Source organism: Sprattus sprattus (assembly GCF_963457725.1).
Source record: "Sprattus sprattus genome assembly, chromosome: 3".
Taxonomy (NCBI): domain Eukaryota; kingdom Metazoa; phylum Chordata; class Actinopteri; order Clupeiformes; family Clupeidae; genus Sprattus; species Sprattus sprattus.
The window spans coordinates 32,496,489-32,515,350 of NC_137922.1; the positions used below are offsets into that span (position 1 = coordinate 32,496,489).

At 42.9% G+C, this 18,862-nt stretch overlaps 2 protein-coding genes across 3 annotated transcripts in view; one reads left to right on the top strand and one right to left on the bottom strand.

The window, feature by feature from the left end:
• Positions 1-613: 613 nt before the first annotated feature.
• Positions 614-3,205, bottom strand: bnip3 (BCL2 interacting protein 3; the record flags this gene model as incomplete). The annotated part of the gene is made up of 5 exons (XM_080834733.1): positions 2,918-3,205; positions 1,913-2,084; positions 1,649-1,727; positions 1,013-1,119; positions 614-767 (listed from the first exon to the last, which is right to left on the bottom strand). The coding sequence occupies exons 1-5, from the start codon at positions 2,955-2,957 to the stop codon at positions 614-616; spliced, it is 552 nt and encodes a 183-aa protein (XP_080690859.1). The 5' UTR covers positions 2,958-3,205.
• A 13,945-nt stretch (positions 3,206-17,150) lies between these two features.
• The window catches only part of jakmip3 (Janus kinase and microtubule interacting protein 3), a gene marked incomplete at its 5' end in the record, with an annotated part of 43,480 nt that continues 41,768 nt past the window's right edge, over positions 17,151-18,862 (top strand). For both annotated transcript variants that reach the window (XM_080834270.1, XM_080834271.1), the window contains one exon: positions 17,151-17,285. In XM_080834270.1, coding sequence (XP_080690396.1) covers positions 17,151-17,285 — 135 coding nt within the window. The remainder of the gene's footprint in view (positions 17,286-18,862) is intronic.

The following is an 18,862-nucleotide window of genomic DNA, read 5'->3' on the forward strand; positions in this document are numbered from 1 at the left end:
TTACCCATGAAATATGTGAAGTCATTACAAGTTAAAGACGTAAAGTCCAAGTGAAGTCTTGAATCAATGGTGTCGAGTTGCAAGTTTTTTTTGTTATTTTGTCATCTCGGGCCTGTCTTCACAATTGCGACTTGATTCTGACTCATGTCCAAGTCATGTGACTTGAGTCCACACTTCTGGCGCTAAGGTTATTTAACTTACTCACAGCATTCGTGTGTGCACTCAAGCACGTACATAACGTTGTATCCGGGAGGGGGAAGAAATAGCATGCTAACTAGGGACTTTTTAAAAATAGAGGCAATAATCTCCTCTTTAATCTTGATACTACATAGAATGTTTGAATATGCCGCACATATCAGACAAGCAAGCTTACCAGATACAACCTCTGGGAAGTTTAAGGGGCCTAGGATGTTCCCATGGTCTGAGAATCTTTCCTGTCTCTAATGCCTAATGTCTACAAATACTTATGAATTCTGTGTAATAATAAAAACATTATGTGAAATCCTTGACTTTTTCAGGAGAAGTGTTCTGATGTTAATGACCATCTCATCTCGATCATGACACACAGAGACCACTGCAGCAACAGTACAAGATCAACTGCTAGCATCTCAACTCACCCCAAGCCCACAGCAAGAATGTGTGAGACCAGCAGGGAGGGCAGAAACACCTTGAGGAATTCTGCAGAGAATATGCCCCCTTTCTTCATCATGCTGGTATTCCTTATGCTGAGGGCAGAGGACCGCTTTGGGTGCTTCAGATAGAATTCCCTGAGGTAAACATAAAAAAGGCAAGTTGTCTATAGGATGTTGAAAACGATAAAAGCAGAAGAAAAAAATGAAAAATCCCCATGGATGGTTACGCCACTCAAAAACGTACTTTCGAAATCACATCTATTGCACAAGTACACTTCAGCTAGACCCTTTTCAAACATTTTTATTAAGATTTTGATTTTAAGATATTCTACCTACTTTCACTAATACCACGGTCTTAAACTACAGTTCACTGTACTAACTTGGGTGGAGTGTTTTCTGGACGACTTGACCAGTCCCAGATCCAGTCTGCATTTTTCTTCATCAGGTTTTCCACCTCTCGCCGTCTTTCAAGGAAGTCCTCCTCAGACTGAAATAAAATGTGTCTCCATGAAAGAGGACAATAATTTGGCTTGCTGGTAAGACTACACAACACATACACCTGCTAAATTTAAAACCCAAAAGCTTTTTTAAAGGAAAAAAAGAGAGGGCCACAGTGGATACCATTTAAATAAGACGTCACTAGTTGAAACCATGGCAGTGGATAAAGGGGCATCTTGTGAAAGGACAAATCAAAAAAGGCTGCTCTTCTACCAGCAGAAAAGACACAGCCATTGTCAAGATTATAATAATATAATAATGTATAATGTTTCTGAATGTGGATTCAATTTCTACTCTGCCAGGGGTCTCTATCCCTTAATTTGAAGATTCCTGCTACATTCTCTTTTTGCAAGACTACATTACACAACTCATATTGTTCAACACTTCCAAAGATGAAAAAACTATCAATGCTTTTAGACACATATTCCTTATTCACTCAACTCATTTACAAAATGGTTAAAAACCACAGGGGTAAAATTCAGTCAGTGCAGTGCTGTATGAAGATGCCAGAAACAAACCTGGGAGCTGTTTTTGCCTCCAGAACTGGTTACACTGGAACCCCTGCGCAAGTGCAAAGGTGTCTGAGACCTTGGAGGACTGAGAAAGTAAAATGTAAAATGAACAAGGCATACATTTATGAGTAAGTATAAAAGATGCCTGGCACAAAAAGAAAAAAAATCCTGTGGTCTTTATGAAAGTGAACCACAGACCACACCTTAACTGTGCTATTATTTGTTGAGACAATGATCAGAAGTAAGTGCTTTTGATATAAAGGCAAGCACCTGTCACAGGGTAGGCTGCCCCTGGAGCTGCTTCTGCCTGACTCGTGCTGGGCCTCCAACAGCATTTTCTCCATGTCACCGCTGGCAGCAGGGCCAGGAGCCTGCTCTTCCCCTGCAGTCTGGGCTGGGGTTGAACTGCCGCCATTATTGAAGTGAAGCTCCACCCAGGAGCCTTAAATGTGGGACAGGGAGAATGTGGCAATATCACCATTTGGTATGTCACAATGTTTGGCCTATAACAGCATAAATGAAGGAGTCCTTCTGAAATGCATGACTGTGGCCCTCTATAAATAGCATCAAGCCAGCTCCCTGCATCTACCACAACACCAGGATTTTCTCTCTCTCTCTGTCTGGCTTTAACCCTCACAGCGAACATCCAATCGTCAGAGGAGGAGTGCAGACCCCTCCCACTGCATACGTCATGGGAACAAAGCACTTGCAGAGAAAGTGGCTGTTTTTCTAATACCTTGTCCTAACTGCATTGAGCAATACTCTGTTGGACGAGCACAACAACAGGACAAGTGCCGCACCAAACAAAGAAGATATTTTTAGCGTCAGCATAAGCCCAAGCCAGTTGGTGGCGTAACTAGCTGCGGTTATTTATTGACAAACCGTAGGCTACTTTTATTTTTAACACTGTTCTTTTATGCCTTACATCAGACAACTGTTCATGGCTACATGTTTCTCTTAATGTAGCATGTTAATAAAACATGCCATTAACGTGGTTAACGCAAATATCCCTTCGATGGGTGACACGTTTCACCGAGTAACACAGCCAAAGCAGACAATCACGTGAGCCAACTTCTCAAACAAAGACGACACGTTTAAATGCTTGTTTACCACGTAGCCTAAAGACATCGCATAATGAAATGCTTGAAAAGTTGCGATACGTGAGGTTCAACACTGATTAATCTTGTCTTACGCAGGAAAAGTAATCGCCAATATCCATGAGGAGCCATGTTTACATTTTCAAGAGAAGGTAGTTCGGGACAACCTTTCACTTACCTTGTAAATTTTCATCTGTGATATTTTGTTTCTCTGTCATATTTTTGGTAACAAAATGTTCCCTGTTCCTCAAACCAGCTGGTTTAGTTCAGAATCGAACGTTTGAAGCCAATAATTCTGTCTCTTATCCTGCGACCATTAAACATAAACACGTGCCGAATGGTGTCTATTCTAGCTAAAGCTAGCTTATGTTTCGATGTAAAATAAATCGTGTCATTAATCACGCATAAAACATGGCTTTCACATGACCCAAGTAGAACGTTATGTTTGCTGTTGCTGACTAGCCTATAAAAATATCTGGCTTATAAATAGTGACGTACCAAGCTGCTGTCCTATAGAAACGGTTGATATGACTGGTCCAAGTAAGGCGCTGTCATGCAGAACTGTGTGCCAGATTGGAAGAAATATCCATTCAGGAAGTAGGACACTATCATATTTGGTTTAATGTATATGATAACAAACAATGAAAATAATAATAAAGATATTTTAATATTTATCCATAAACTTCATTTGTTTTTTGTCATTCATCAGATGTGCCAGCTCTGAGAATATCCACTTCTATGTACAGTCTATGTAAGAAGATGTTTCAGTATTTAACACACACTTTATTGACAAAGGTTTGTGTTTCTTGACATTACAAACCTCATTGGAATTAATATCTGTAAACAATATACAGTGCCCTCCACAAATATTGGCACCCCTAGTGAATATGAGCAAAAAAGGCAATGAAAAAATATGTCTTTGCTGTTTATCCTCTTATTCACAAAAATCTTACCTTTTCATTGAAGTAAAATTATTGAAAAAAAAAAAAAAACTGTTGATATTAAATAAATATTTTTCCCCAAAACATGTGTGCCACAATTATTGGCAGCCCTTAATTTAATGTTTTGTGCAGCATCCCTTTGCCAAGATAACAGCTCTGAGTCTTCTCCTATAATGCGTGATGAGGTTGATGAACACATGGCACGGGATCTGAGACCATTCCTACATACAGTATCTCTCCAGATCCTTCAGATTCTGAGGTCAACGTTTGTAGACTCGGCTTCAGCTCATCCCACATATTTTCTATGGGGTTTAGGTCGGGGGACTGGCAATGGCAAACCCTTTATTTTGCGGTCGGTGAACCATTTTTGTGTTGATTTTGAGGTGTGCTTCGGATCATTTTCCTGCTGGAAGGTCCAACCACGGCCCATTTATAGCTTACTGGAGGGGGCTGTTAGGTTTTTATTGAATATCTGCTGGTATTTGATGTCCATGATACCATGTATCCTAACAAGATGTCCAGGGCCTTTGGAAGAAAAACAGCCCCACAACATCAAAGATCCGTCAGCATACTTCATATTGGGTATGGGGTGCTCTTCTGTATGGCTATCTTTCGGTCGACGCCAAACCCACCTTTGATGTTTGTTGCCAAAAAGCTTTATTTTGGTCTCATCTGACCATATAACTCGGTCCCATTGAAAGTCTGACTTACATTTGGCAAACTGCTTTAGTTTGTTGTTAATTGACAGCAGAGGCTTTTTTCTGGCAACCCTCCAAAACAACTTGTGGTGATGAAGGTGGCGTCCAGGCACGTGCACAGATAGACCCCAACTGGTGCTCAAGCACCAGCCCTTGTGCCCTGGTTGAGAAAAAGTGCCCTTTTTTTCTGGAGACCAATTTTTTTTTCAATCATCAATATTTCTAGAATACAAATTAGTCTTTCGTCATCAATTTCCCCAAATGTGTTTTGATATCTGAGGGGGCATTTATTTGGAGTTCTTGTGAGAATTTCGCCCCGACATGCTCCTCGGCATAGACATAGAATAAGTATTCTTTGCCTATGATCTGCGGTGCTCACAAGCCCCCTCCGCGCCCCTCCCTCCTCATCCCCCACATCAGTGTTGAGCGGCAGGCCAACAGGTGCAGCCTACTTCTTCACTGACCTGCATCAGACAAACAGGTAATGACGGTGTTTGTGCAATCCCCCGACGTTGTATAAATTAACAACATTATTGCCGCTTAAAACAATACGTCTGAAAACCGGACTGCTCCGACGTTTCCTAAAAAAATAAACTGACAACTAACTTGATTTCAAAGCTATGTCCAGCTGTTTACTGACGTTTGTCAGGTTTAATGACATTATTTGTCTGAAAGTGCATATTTTGTGTTGTATAAATGCCGTTTAAACAATTTCGAAAGTATGTTGAATGTTTGTTTATAAATGTCACGAGAATTCACAGCTAGAAAATAGCAGGTAAACTATGCTAGCTCTCGGGGTCATGCTATCCTTGTCCCACATTGTTTAATGTGATATTTATGTATCTCTTCGTTTTGCCTGTTTTACAACAACAACCAGAATTTTTCCTCCCAAAAAATTATGAAGGGCGGTCATTCCAAAAGCATTGGTTTTCTAAAAATGGGTGGCTGGAGTATTCCCCAAGTTCAGATTTGATGCAGCATGGTGAGGTGGACCAATTACAGAAAAAAGGCACCCCAGACATCATTTGATGTATCAGACGTTAAGGGAGTGGAAGCCAGAGAGTGAGAGAGATTTAATTTCATTAATAATTTTGGTGATGGGCGCCCTTTTTTTTTTTTGAGCACCTGCCCCCCAAAATGTCTGTGCACGTGCCTGGTGGCGTCTGATGGTAGTTTTGGAGACTTTCTGACCCCAAGACACAACTAACTTCTACAATTCTCCAGCTGTGATCCTTGGAGATTATTTTGCCAGTCGAACCATCCTCCTCACGGTGCATCGGGTCAATTTACAGACAGGTCCTTTTCCAGTCTGATTCCTTACACCTCCTGTCGCTTTATACTTCTTAATTATTTCCATGATAGTGGAAATGGGGATTTTCAACTGTGTAGAGATTTTCTTGTGTCCATTTCTTGATTTGTGCAGCTCAACAACTTTCCGTCGCAGATCGTCACTGTGTTCTTGGGTCTTTCCCATACTGATGAATGACTAATGGAATTTGGCCTGTGATACCTCATATTTTTATGCCAGTGTAACAGGAAGTCATGGTTGACCTCTAGGAGTTCCTTATCAAACAAGTGAACTTGAAAAATGTAAAACATGACCGGAATTATACTTCAGATTTTATTACAAGTTTTTTCTAGGGGTGGCAATAATTGTGGCACACATGTTTTGGGGAAAAATATTTATTTAATGTCAACAGTGTTTTTTCCTTTCAATAATTTAACTTTAATGAAAAGGTAAGATTTTTGTGAATATTTTGAGTGAAAGACCAAGAGGATAAATAGCAAAGACATATTTTTTCATAGCCTGTTTTGCCAATATTTGTGGAGGGCACTGTAACATAGACATTGGCTCAATCTGCACTCAAAGCACATTGTGTCTATGTATAACATATGAAATGTGCTATATAAATAAACTTGAATGTTTGTGCTGCACACATGTACATCGGACTATGTTGTTAAACAACCACTGACCAGTTAGCCAGAGGTATTTTGATAGTATCTGTACATGTCCATTAGCAATTACTTTTAAAGGTGCATTAAGGATTAATAGCTATTCGCTAAAGGTATGCTAGCAGCTAAAACTAACGAAATCTCTTGAAATGTGCTGACTTTGACATTATGACAAACTAATTACTCAACGACTGTCCTTACACAGTCAAACATCAATCATGTGCAACATAAGACTAAGCAAGACGACAAATAAGCTACTTACTAGATCGGCAGAAGGTAATCAAGGTCAGGTCGGCGGGCATCGGCTGGCAAAACTACAGAACGCAGTTATATGCCTATCGACCCTGCTATGCCATTGGCACGGACGCAATTCTCCATATTAAAAGTCATTGTACCGCCCCAATTTTTTTTAAGCTGTTATTTTAAGATTAAACTGCTTATCCTAACCCTAATCCTGAAGCATAATTGTTGCATATTGTGCCTTTAATTTAATACATTAATAGTCTGACATGCTGGGGTAGCGAAGCTCCTGCTCCTGCCTTTCATTCTCCTGCTCTGGTGTGTGAATAGCGTTGAGCTATTCAGCAGCATTTCCCTGGGGTTGTGTGGTGTATGGGGCACAGAAGATGCTTTAAAAGACAGAGATCTTGCCTCTCTATGCATCCTTCTGTGCTAAATCATCACATGTGGGGTTAAACATTTATGCTGAAGCATGGAGAGAGAGATCCAGGAATTGGAGCGAGCCATTGAGCAGTTCTCATTGGTGCTTGGAAGGCCTGGCACAGCAGAAGACAGAGTTTGCCAGAAACTGAGGTTTCCCGGCCCACCCTGATGGCTCCAGCACGCCACGGCCTCGCCGTCCTCCAGTGACTAAAGGTGCTGCTACCAGCGTCAACCTGCTGCCTGTTACAGATTGCCACCATCGCCGCCCAGCTGCCAAAGTACAACCAAGTCAAGCTAGTGGCTCGGCACAGCGGTTGGAGAGACGAAGAAACAGCCTCTCACCTGACCCTGGTGCTGGAGGAGAAGGCATTGCAGGTGAGACTGGAGAGGCAGTTTTGGCAGTCAGTCTTTACTGATCACAACAGGGAGCGACTAGCCAGTCACCACTGCCAGGCAGGGCAGAGCCTGGTCAGATGTGCAGCTGCACGCTCAACATGGCTACCCGCAGTTCAGCTGCCCAAGAGAACCTGGCCCTCGATGCCTTCCTGCAGAGGCTCACGCCAGAGCAGCTGCTTCAGCGCGGTCGCTTCTTCATGCCCCAATCCCTCAGCCAGTCTCTCCGTGAGGCTGATCAGGCTGAAGTGTTGCTCTCCATACGTCCTGTCCAGCAGAAGGCTCCTGCTCTCTGACCACAGTGTCAGGGTGACCAACTACGAAGAGGAGACAGAAGTGGTCTGCCAAGTTCAGCCTCCAGTACGCCAACCTCAGCGAAGACCTCCACCATGATGACATCCACCCTGGCCGACCGACTGCTGCTACTGGTGTGACGAGCCTGGTCCCACAGCCTGCAATTGCCTCACTCCAGCACCAGAAGCCTTCGCCACCCAACCAGGGGAAACAACAGAAGAGTGGTGCAATGAGGGGACTGCCACTCCATTCTCCAGCCCCTCCCAGGCAGATGCATGCTGGTTGGCCGCCTGGGTCACACCAAAACACAGTATCTGAATTGCCAGATCAACGGTCAACCCTGCCGGGTCCTGTCAGACATAGTGCCTACCACTTCCTTGGTGCAACATGGCATCCTCCTGGCACCCTCCCAGTCCATTTTTTATAGCAGCACAGTCACCAACCAACACTCAGTTGAAGATCGTGACGGGGGGGAAAGGCTGGCACCAGGGGGAGGAAGCCACTGCAAGTTCAGGCTGGAGACTAGGAGTTGGGTAGGTGGGTTGTTTGGTCGGCATTGCTGCGCGCACCTGGAGATTTAGTTTGTTTTGTTTAGTTGTTATTGTTCTGTTCTGAAATAATGTGGTTCATGCCTCCCTTCTGTGTTTTGTATTAGTGTGTGTGACTGTTATAATTTCATCTGTGTGTTATGCTGATTTATAACACGGGTATGATGAAATCAACCATTCTGAGAGTGAGTTCCGGGTGTGCTTTAATCAGCGATATAGTAACTGTACGACCTGTTTAGATCTACCTGAGCGTTCCATATCAGTGCGCACTCAAAAAAAAAAATCAAACCAAGACGGCTTGTTAGTAGCCTGTTAGTGGGAAATGTTTCATGTGAATTAAGCTATCTACACGACTTTTTATATGTCTACATTGACTCGGTTAGTTGTTAATGTGCTACACGAATGTTGTAGAGTATTGTAGGTCTTGACTTAAGCTCTCAAATATTAGTTGTAGGTTGTTGCTAACGCTTAGACGAAAAATTAATTGAAACACATAGTAGCTAGCTAGCTGTGCTGCTAATAAGTTTAACGTTGCTCTCACACGCCTCCCTCAGAGTTAGTGGCGATATCCATATCAATATAAACAAATATTAACAAAGTTGAAAGTGTCCCATTGTCGTTTTTTGTTATTTTAATGGCGACTTTATAAAAGGAGCAATGTGAATGAATAAAATGGTGCGAGATCAATGTCGATCTCCTAGCTAATCATCAACAAACTTGGTTCTAGGCTAACAGACGTGACGTTCCTTCCCAATGCTGTTTGTCTGTTGCATAGCAACAGCCACACAAAGGGGGACTATTTTCTCTAGGCTACTGAAATGCGATACACAATGTTTGGTGGCTAGAACTTTTTTGTGCTGAAAGGCAGCTTACTGTTTATAATTTAATTGTACTTAATATTTATAAAGTCGCTGGCAACCGTGTTATAAAAGCAATAAGGTACTCGAGTCAGAACTGTATCGTCAATAATGTACTTGTTCGAGGGTTTGACGGCCCTCCGCTACGCGCCGGGCCTAACAACACCCTCGAACAAGTACATTATTGACGATACAGTACTGCCTCTCGAACCTTATTGCTTAATTAAGTCATTTTTTTATGGGCACAGGAGTTTTTTTAATATACTGATACCTTGCCTCTCAACACCTCCTTCTGTGCTAAATCACCACAGTAATATCCTGAGGATTACTAATGTTCATTGGAATTTTCATGACATGACACATTTAAAGGGAGTGATTTGGGATGATATTAGGATGAAACAAAATGTCCAGTTGAAGGAGTTTTAGGCAATGATTTGTTCTATTCATTGTACAGTAGATTCAAAAAGGCCAGTCAGCCAGAGATTTCAGAATGAACCTCTCCCCTTCCTTTACTTTCCTTCCGTGTCCCACCGAACCCATCATCTGCATTCTTCTGTCTGACTGGCAACCTGAAAACATGTCATCAACTGCTTAAAATCATCGTGAACCTCAAAGGGCGATGCTGATGACCGTGTGGTACATATCCACGTCTAGCCCCTGCCTGTGAGTGTATCTCCATTTAATTTGCAAGACCTCTCACAGGAGTTTATATACCCTCTCCTCAGCTTCATTCTACAGCCCCCAACCCTACCCCTCCCCCCAATTTAGAATTATGCCGGGTAGGGCTGAACGATTAATTGCATTTGCGACATAAATCGCGATATGGTAGAAAAAAAAATTCAGTTGGTAAATTTTGCACACAAAGTGCATGCCTAGTGTTTATACTTACAATGACTTTGTTTAAAATTACTTAAATGCACAGTGGCAAAGCCACCGATTTGTTGTTCTTGTTTCTGTAACGAGCAGTTAAATAAAAATGTAAAATGTAGGAAAGAATATTTTACACTAAATGTATCTAATATTGTGTTGGTCATTTTTAAATCATTCATTACGTTTCGTTCGGGAAAAAAAAGAGGATAAAAAAAAATCTCATATTAAATCGCTATCGCAATATTAGGGGGAAATCGCAATTAGATTATTTTCCCATATCGTTCAGCCCTAATGCAAGGTGAAGTTATGTTCAGAGCTGGGGGTGAACTTTATACTCTATTGATCTGGTTACTGCTTTTTTAGATAATTCTTCCTATATGCTTTAGTCTATGTAAAAATGACTCATTATCGCCCTCCTCAGGAATAAGGAGAGTTTGCACATGGTGATGCAAAGGCAACATCCTGGTTCTGAGGACATTTGGTATCCTTGGTCCACGTAGTTTTTGGCCACACCCATAAATGGATGACATCATGAAAATACTGCATTGTGCACTTTGCGAATGCTCTAGGGTGTTTCAAAACCTGTGCTAGCCTAGCCGGTTTTTTATTGTATGTACAGTGCATGGCTGTGCATCGGACTGCATCTCAGTGTTTGTATTTGTCTGTGAGTGTGTGAGGTGTGAGCGTGAGTGTGAGTGTGAGTGTGAGTGTGTGTGTGTGTGTGTGTGTGTGTGTGTGTGTGTGTGTGTGTGTGTGTGTGTGTGTGTGTGTGTGTGTGTGTGTGTGTGTGTGTGTGTGTGTGTGTGTGTGTGTGGCTATGGTACTGAAGAAGGGTGGATCCCCTGGTGATGATGACGTGATTCCATGTGTTGGCACTGCTGCGCTGCAGAGTCTCCGCAGTGGCCTAGCGCCGGCTGGCGGAGCCTGGCAGTGGACTGTACCACCCCTCCACCCTCGACACACACACACACACACACACACACACACACACTGATGAAGATTCATGTCATCAGTTCATCTCACCTCCAATCCTATCCCCCTTAGCCATCTCTCACAGTGTGCTTATGTGTGTGTATGTGTGTGTGTGTGTGAATGAATGCATATGTGTCAATGCTGTGTAAATGTGTGCGTGCCACGCCACAGTCCCCACCTCCTCCTCCTCCTTCTCCTTCCCCGCTCTCACTCTCGCTCTTGCTCTCGCTCTCCCTTGCCGGCTTGATTCTTCACTTCAGCAGGGAGGGGGGTGTGTTCACGGTAAGCGCACAATCCTGCTCGCTGCATCGCTGTTTTAAAATGCTCCAGAGAACCTGCCCACTCTCTCCCCACATTTCACTCTGGCTTTAACATCTTCTGTGTGTGTGTACTTGTGTGTCCGTGTGTGTGCGGTTTTGCTATTTTGGATGAACCACTACCCTAGTCCTCTTAATTTTGCTAAGGATTTCAGACCAGGTTTGCAAGCAGCTTGCTGTGTTCATCCTCTTCCTCCTCCTCCTCATCCCCCCCCCCCCTCTCTCGCTCTCTCCCTCTCTGTCGTTATTTTGTCCTGCCGCCTGTGCAATGTGAGTGATGAGAGCGGCGTGTGGGGACGAGACCGGCTGTCTGTGGAGCAGGCATGAGAACACTTCCCTTCTCGTTTCAGAGCATGTGTAACAGCTCACAGAAAATGCTTCTCCCTCCATCCCTGGAGCAACTACCCGGCTAGAGCCAGCAGTAAGCATTCCCCTCAGCATCTAGGATCATGCTTTTAAGGTTGGTCTCTCTCCCTTTCTCTCTCTCTCTCTCTCTCTTTCCCTCCTCTCCCTCACACACTCTCTCTCTCTCTATGTATGTATGGTTCGCGATCACTCAGTGAAACTGCCATGCTCAAAATATGAAATGCATGCTACTAGGCTAGCGTTTGTTGCTGTCGGTGTGTGTGTGTGTGTGTGTGTGTGTGTGTGTCTGCATGTCTGTGCATCTAAGCAGGATTATGTCTATATCTGACAGATTGCTTAGGTTGCACAAGTGGACAATACTAGTGTAATAGCCAAGCGCTGTCTGTGTTGCTGTTGATAAAAGAGAGTGATAAGACTGTACATTGCAGCAAGCCAATACTTACAAAAAAAAAACAAATCTGTTTAAGCTGTTACACAACTGTTACTGGTAGGTGTGATAATGTGGTTTCATGCTGTTTGTACTTCCAGGTAATGTTTTAAGTGGAGACTTCTGATCACTGTCACTCTAATCAGGCTTGCATGGGTACAACACATGATTGCATTGGACTTTGCTTACAATGCTTTGAAAGCATTCATCTGCATTGCCAGTATAATAAGGTTCCCCTTCTCTTATTGTATCTAGTTCCTGTATAATATTTTTTAACTAGATCAGATTGTGCTGAAGGTTCATCAGGGGTCTTAAGAAAAAATATGGTTCAACACACTATTTCTCTATATACAGTTGCAGAACAGAGTTGATAGCCTAAACAACTGGCTAAAACCTTTACCTTATTGGAGGATGTTGAGTTGAGTCTTTAGGAGGTCTTACCTAGAGGCAGAGTCTTCTCTGGAACAGATTAAGATTTTGTTTGAGGTAATATTGATGGCTGGAATTAAAATATGCAAGCACGTGGCCATTTTGGGATTCCATGGTCCCATGGAGTTTCCCATGGTCAGTGCACTTGCTTTCATTATAGTGTTGTATGAGTGATCTGCTATGGTGATTAAATACTGATCTATTGCTAAAGTCAAATATAGCACCTGTTTTAAAATACATGGTTTTGGAGAGGGATCACTGATAAGGAAGATGGCATGTCATAGACTCTAGAGTAAATGACATAGAGCAATGTCCTCCCATGCAGAGTTTCACATCAGTGGGGAAGATTAAGTTTCACTTTAAAGATGTTGTCATTATGTAAATCTCACGAAATCTCATTCACTTCAAGATTACCTCAGCGAGTGCTTATTTTTAAGCATGTTGCTGAGTAGTAGTTAGCTTTTAAAAATCTTCATGTCTACAAATTCAGGTCTTATATTCCAATTTGATGAACAGACCTTTCCTTTAAAAAGTATGTGTGCAGCATGTTTTGGGTAATTACACGAGATATTGCTCTACCCTAAGGCATGTGGTGGTGCTTGAAAGGGAATGTTGTGTTGGGGCTAGCTAAGAATTTATTTTCACAAAAGCCCAAAATCAAATTGAAATAGTCCATAAAATGTACCAAGAAAATGTGCTGATCACTGTATGATCTCTCCACCATTCTTTCAGGAGATGCACTGGAAGAGGAAGTTGAGACAGGATGACCTGAGGCAATGTAGCCTTAGGTGAGGTGATGTATCTCCACAGGAGAGCCTCAAGAGCAGGCGTAGCATGGGAATTCGATCATATCTCACTTCTCAGTCTCCTGAGCCTCTGCCTCTGTCAGCCTGCAACATTCCACTCAATTCTCACAAAGAAATAGCCTGGTTGTTGAAGTGTTTCATCTCACAGAAATGATGGCCAAGCTCTTTTCGGCCCTGGGTAATGTGCTCATAGAAGTATGTATAACAACCTGGTCCCTCATTATAGCTGACCTCCCATCCACTGGAGCTCAGGGGAGATGTGTCCTCTTGGTCAGTGCAAAGTGGCAGACCATATTAGCATTGAAGAAGACAGAACACAGCACAGACCAGCAGGAAGATGTCAGGGCAGGGACAACTCCTGATCTCCCAACAGCAGTCTGGCCTGACTCCTGGCCATTACTCATTCTACTCTACATAGCCAGATACTCATTGGTGTATTTTCCGCCAATTACATATCTATTGTAATTTATCATCTTGTGTTGATTAAGCAGCTTAAACAGAAATGCACATCTGCCTGTTGTTCATGTTTTTCAGATTAAAAACCTGATAGGTCTAGACTTCATGTCATTAGGAATCTTTTGTGACTTCATTTTCAGGAGGTGGTTACTCTAACGAGCATCTTTCACATATCACCAGCAGAGATAATGGGGCAGCTGTGGGTAGTGAGATGTTTTAAAATCCTGTCTCTTGCTTTGCTTTGCTTTGCTTTGACTTTGAATGGAGTTTGGAACTGCATACAGTGGGTGAGAAAGCAAGGGGGTGAGTGGGAGATTTTCATGTTTGGCACTATCAGAAGCTGGCTAAAAGCTCTAGTCTTTTGAAGAATGATGTCCTGGTTGCTGATAGACTTGGTAAACACTTTATGCCGGAGGCAATGATATCTGTCTGTGCCTGCCTCGGATGGAGTATGTATTTACTGTTTTTTCAGATGCAGTATTAGCTTCCATTGCTGGATGAGTGAAGTAGATGGAAAGATGTCAGAGGGAAATCACTGGAGATATGCTGTTGAGATGAATGTTGTTTTAACTGCCTCTGAACTGCCATTAGGATTTCCCCCTCATGTTTAGTGGGGCTCAGTAGGAAGGCCAGCTTTAAAGGCTTGCCCCTAGCAAAAAAATTGTGACTTGTTTGTCTGTCAATGTTCTTATTCTTGTGAGTCATAAATAATTAATGATCAAATGTGGCTTTTTTCATGGACTTAAAAACACAGACTCATAAATAGCTGATCCTTTGTTGAAATACTGAATGTTTGTTTTGCTATAGGTTTTTGTGTTAGCTATATAACTTACTATGTATGACATTTTCATATCCGTAAATGTTTTGAATAAACACAGAGAAATTATACTTTTAGATTGAAAGATGAGAAATGTAGAAAGCAATTTTAAGGAATGCAAAATGCAGCCTATTTTTATTTCATCAGGGCCAAAGCATTAATATATTGACCCACATTAGACATAGTAAAAAGCTTGATAAATAGATCTGGAGTAACGCTGTTTTCTGTGTCATCCTCTGGCGTTTGGATGTGGGGTCTGAAGCGACTGGTTAGTTATTATTCATAGTTTATAAGGATATGCCATAGTCAATAATTCCACCTTATTTATACCTAGTATAAATATGACTTTTAGCATGCCAGCATACCTGGTTAAGGACTCTCTGGTAGGGACATGGCGGGAAGGTGTGATATTGCTCTCACCCTTCCCCCCAGGTTGAGACAAAAGGGTTTATTTGGTAACACCCCTTAAAATTAGTGTATATAGCTAACTCTCTCAGAAGAAGCAGGCAGATAAGCTAAGGTGAAGCGCTGACAAGCAGTGTGGATGTTCAGCCTCTGTCTCAACAATGTGTGTCCAGCATTTGTTCAAGAATAAACCTGGATCATGACTGACAAATCCACAAACTGAGTCTTCCAATATATGGTAGTAAATTAATTACCATCAGGTCCGGTTGGCAGGGGAGGCTTGCTGTTTGTTCGGTGTTGTTAACATGCAGCACACATCCTGTGTTTTATCCCTGCATTGTCAGGGGTCAGGGTCTGAAAGAGAGGGGTCACATCCGTTATGGGAACCAAATTACAGCCGTACTGGTAAGCACTGGCCGGTGGGTTGAAGGAATAGATTGGGACTTGCCACAGCCTTCAAAGGTGAAAGAGCAATCTCTCTATAAGGGGGGGGTTATTACATAACATACTGTGCCTCAGGAACATCTTTATCCTTTTTTAGGAGGTGTTTATTTTGTGTCGCTTTCTATGTGTTCACATCTAATCTTGAGTTACTGTATGCAGCCATCTCAATCAATTATGATATGAACCTCCAGCTATTGAACAGCAGGGAGTTCTTGTTGTGTTTTGATAGATGGAGTCGCATATGTGCCATGCAGATTATGCCTAGGCAAAATGATCAATTACAGCATGTGAACTGCAATGGATTGGTTTATAAAATGTCAGACGGAGTTTATAGTTTGCAGAGTTTATCACACAGTCACTGGCTGGATTTTAAAGAATGAACAACATCATGAATAAAGCTACATTAAGTCAACTCACGCCAACATATTCTGTAACCTTTTAGTGCCTCTCTCTCTCCATCACACTCTCATTCACTCCACATGCAGTTTCTTGGCATCTCGGTTTTGAACTATTTTTGCTCTCCCTCATCCCTTCATACCTCTGTCTTCTCTTGTCCCTTTCTCTCCCTATCTGTTTCTCTGTCTGGCTGTTGGTATCTCTGTCTGCCTGCCTTTGTGTGAATGATGAATGATTGATCAAGTGAATTTGGGTGGGATATTTTTGGTTGCTCAGATTCTGCCACAGATTCTGAGTTGAGAAATCCCAAACTAGCGACTGCAAATCAAATGTTCTCAGAGAAATTAATACGTTTAAAGATGGAGAGTTGCATTTATCTGTATGTGTCAATCCACCCTCCTTCTGGTCTGTACCTGTAGTTGTTAAAAGATGGTGTCTTTAATATTTGGCCCCGTCTGCGATCAACATTGTTCACCTCCTGTCTGTCATAGCACTAGACCCATCCTGTTAATATCAATGGTAGGCTCTGTATTGCCACTGTTTTGAAACATTAAGTTGATGTATCTCTTTGGAAGACAGCGTGGGCTTGTTTGGTGGTGTCTGGCTTTGCTTGGTTCATATTCAGACAGGGCGCTCTTGTGTTCGAGCGATGTAGCTAACAAATGTGTCTCATGGTACTTATTTTCGCCCTCTCTCCTGAAACAGAAAATGCCTGTTTCATTTGCCTACAAGCAGCACAGTCTCACATAGCAATTAAATGATGCCGTGGCAGAGCAGATAAAGCAGCCCAGACTGAATTGAAAACGAGCTTTATCAAATGTTCTTCCAGTCAAACAATGCTGGTGGCGGAGTTATCTGTGCTGTTGTTCCCCGTGAAGGGATTCTGATAGGCGATCACGGAGGTGTGCTAGGCTTGTATCGAGGCCTTGTAAGATGACTGACTGTGGTCTGGACTCAAGTGATGCAGTACAGTCCACATCAAAAGAAGATGGGTTCAGCATCTCACATGTTTAACAGTGCGGTGCCGTGTCTGCTTAGCTCAGCGCTACAGGAAAACAGTGTCACTGCGGGTCAGTGGAGCTCAGGGCTCTCTCTCCTCCCTCTTGCCTCTCTCTCAGCCTGTGTAGAGGATTTTGATAAGGACTAATAGACATCAAGTTGTTTTTGTTATAAAATGGCCCCTGGCCCCTCTTTGACTTTGCCCCTCTCTCTCTGCCTCTTCGGCTCCAGGTGGGCGAGAAAATGTAGCTGAGGATCCGAGAGGCCGAGAATCCTGAGACTTGTGAAGCGGCGCAGGTCCTCGCGGGGAGGTGGTTGGGGGAAGAGGGCATTGCTGCTGGAGTCCCGCCTCGCCTCACCATGTCCAAGAAGGGGCCGGGCGGCCGGAGCAAGGGGGAGCGGCCCGACGCCCTGGCGGCTCTGCAGGCTGCCAACGAGGAGCTGAGGGCTAAACTCACCGACATCCAGATCGAGCTGCAGCAGGAGAAGAGCAAGGTGAGCCAGAGCTATCACAACAAAACAACGCCAGCTCTACACACAGCTCCACTTGTTCTACTTGATGATTTTAAGACAGTAAGGTGCCAGTCCATGAGATCTTCAGTCATTATGTTTCATCGATATTCACTGAACACACCGGAGATTGAACCCATGAAGTTTAGATAAAACCAGATCAGATTAATACAGCAGTTATATTTTTAATCTTCTAAAAGATAAGTTACTAAATCTAATTAGATGATAGTCAATCAAGTCTGTAAACCCCAATGATACAGAATTGTGAGGTATTTATTGCTAACTTAGTAAATTGAGAGTGAATGCATTTTTTTGAATGAGCTTTGTGTGAGCTGAGTGGTGGGGGGGTGGGGGGGGGGGTTGGAACAGCAGGTGACTGTGGGTTAATTGTTGATGTTGCTCATTTAGTAAAAGAACACCCCCATTAACCAGCCCTGCCAGGCTTTGTTACTTAGAGTTGTCTCATTAAAAGGCTACCCCCGTGATTTACACCCTTCAGATGTCACAGACGTTCATTCAATGATTAGATTTGTAGCAGCTAGTTAACTCAAAGTGGATTGCATATAGATGTTTCTGTCAGGGCTATTCCAATGTCATGGCCTGGTTCAATGCCAGTCACACCTTCTGAGGGAGGTACTAGATAGGGTTAATCATATGGCTGGTCATATTACTGCCACGTCTATGTGAGGGACTGTGCAAGGGGTCTCCCAAGGGAGTCCTCAGGGGCTGAAGAGCTAAGCAGGATATGCTCCAATGAGCTGTCAGTCCTGGCCTGATTGACAGGGACAGTACAGAGAGCTGTCTGACAACACAGGTCCTGACATTGCTCTGGCATGTTATCCAGGAACTCTGACTTCTAGGAAGACTTCAAATAGCAGTTACAGCCAGGAATGTGCATGAGATATCAACGTGTCAATAGTGTTCTTGAAAACACGTACACATGGATAAATATCTATTCCTTACATGGTAATATAATATCCACTGAATATGTGTAACATTAAGCAGGAGAAAGAACAATCTCATGTTCATTGTTAATTCACTAACCAATTACCCTGGGAGGCAACAATATCAGTAGTAGTAGAAATGTGTGTTTGTGTGTGAATAAGAGAGTGTGGTGCGTGAATATATGCGTGTGGTTTAGTGGGAGTGGGTTGTCATATATGTGTGTGGTCTAGTGAGAGTGGGTTGTCAGGCCAGGCGGTTGGATGAGCCGGTGCTCTGGCCTCTTTCTGAGTTCACTCCCACAGTGTCTCCATGCAGCCCACAGCACCTGACCCAGATCAATAGCAGAGAGCCAATCAGGTGGTGCTGATGCTGAACACCATTTCAGTGAGTGAGAGATAATCTCCCCACGTCTGTGCAAAAGGACTCCTAAAAATGCTGTTTTAGAACTCTCCAGCTACGACTGCTTCATAGTTTTTTAATTGTCTTGAATCTTATCACAGTCTCCTAACAGCTAGGAATTTATGAATTTCCCCATGTTGTTATGGAGGTCTAGCCCTCAGCTATGTGAGGCAAGGTGACTCCATCTTTGATGGTGAATGTGAAATGATCTGGAATAA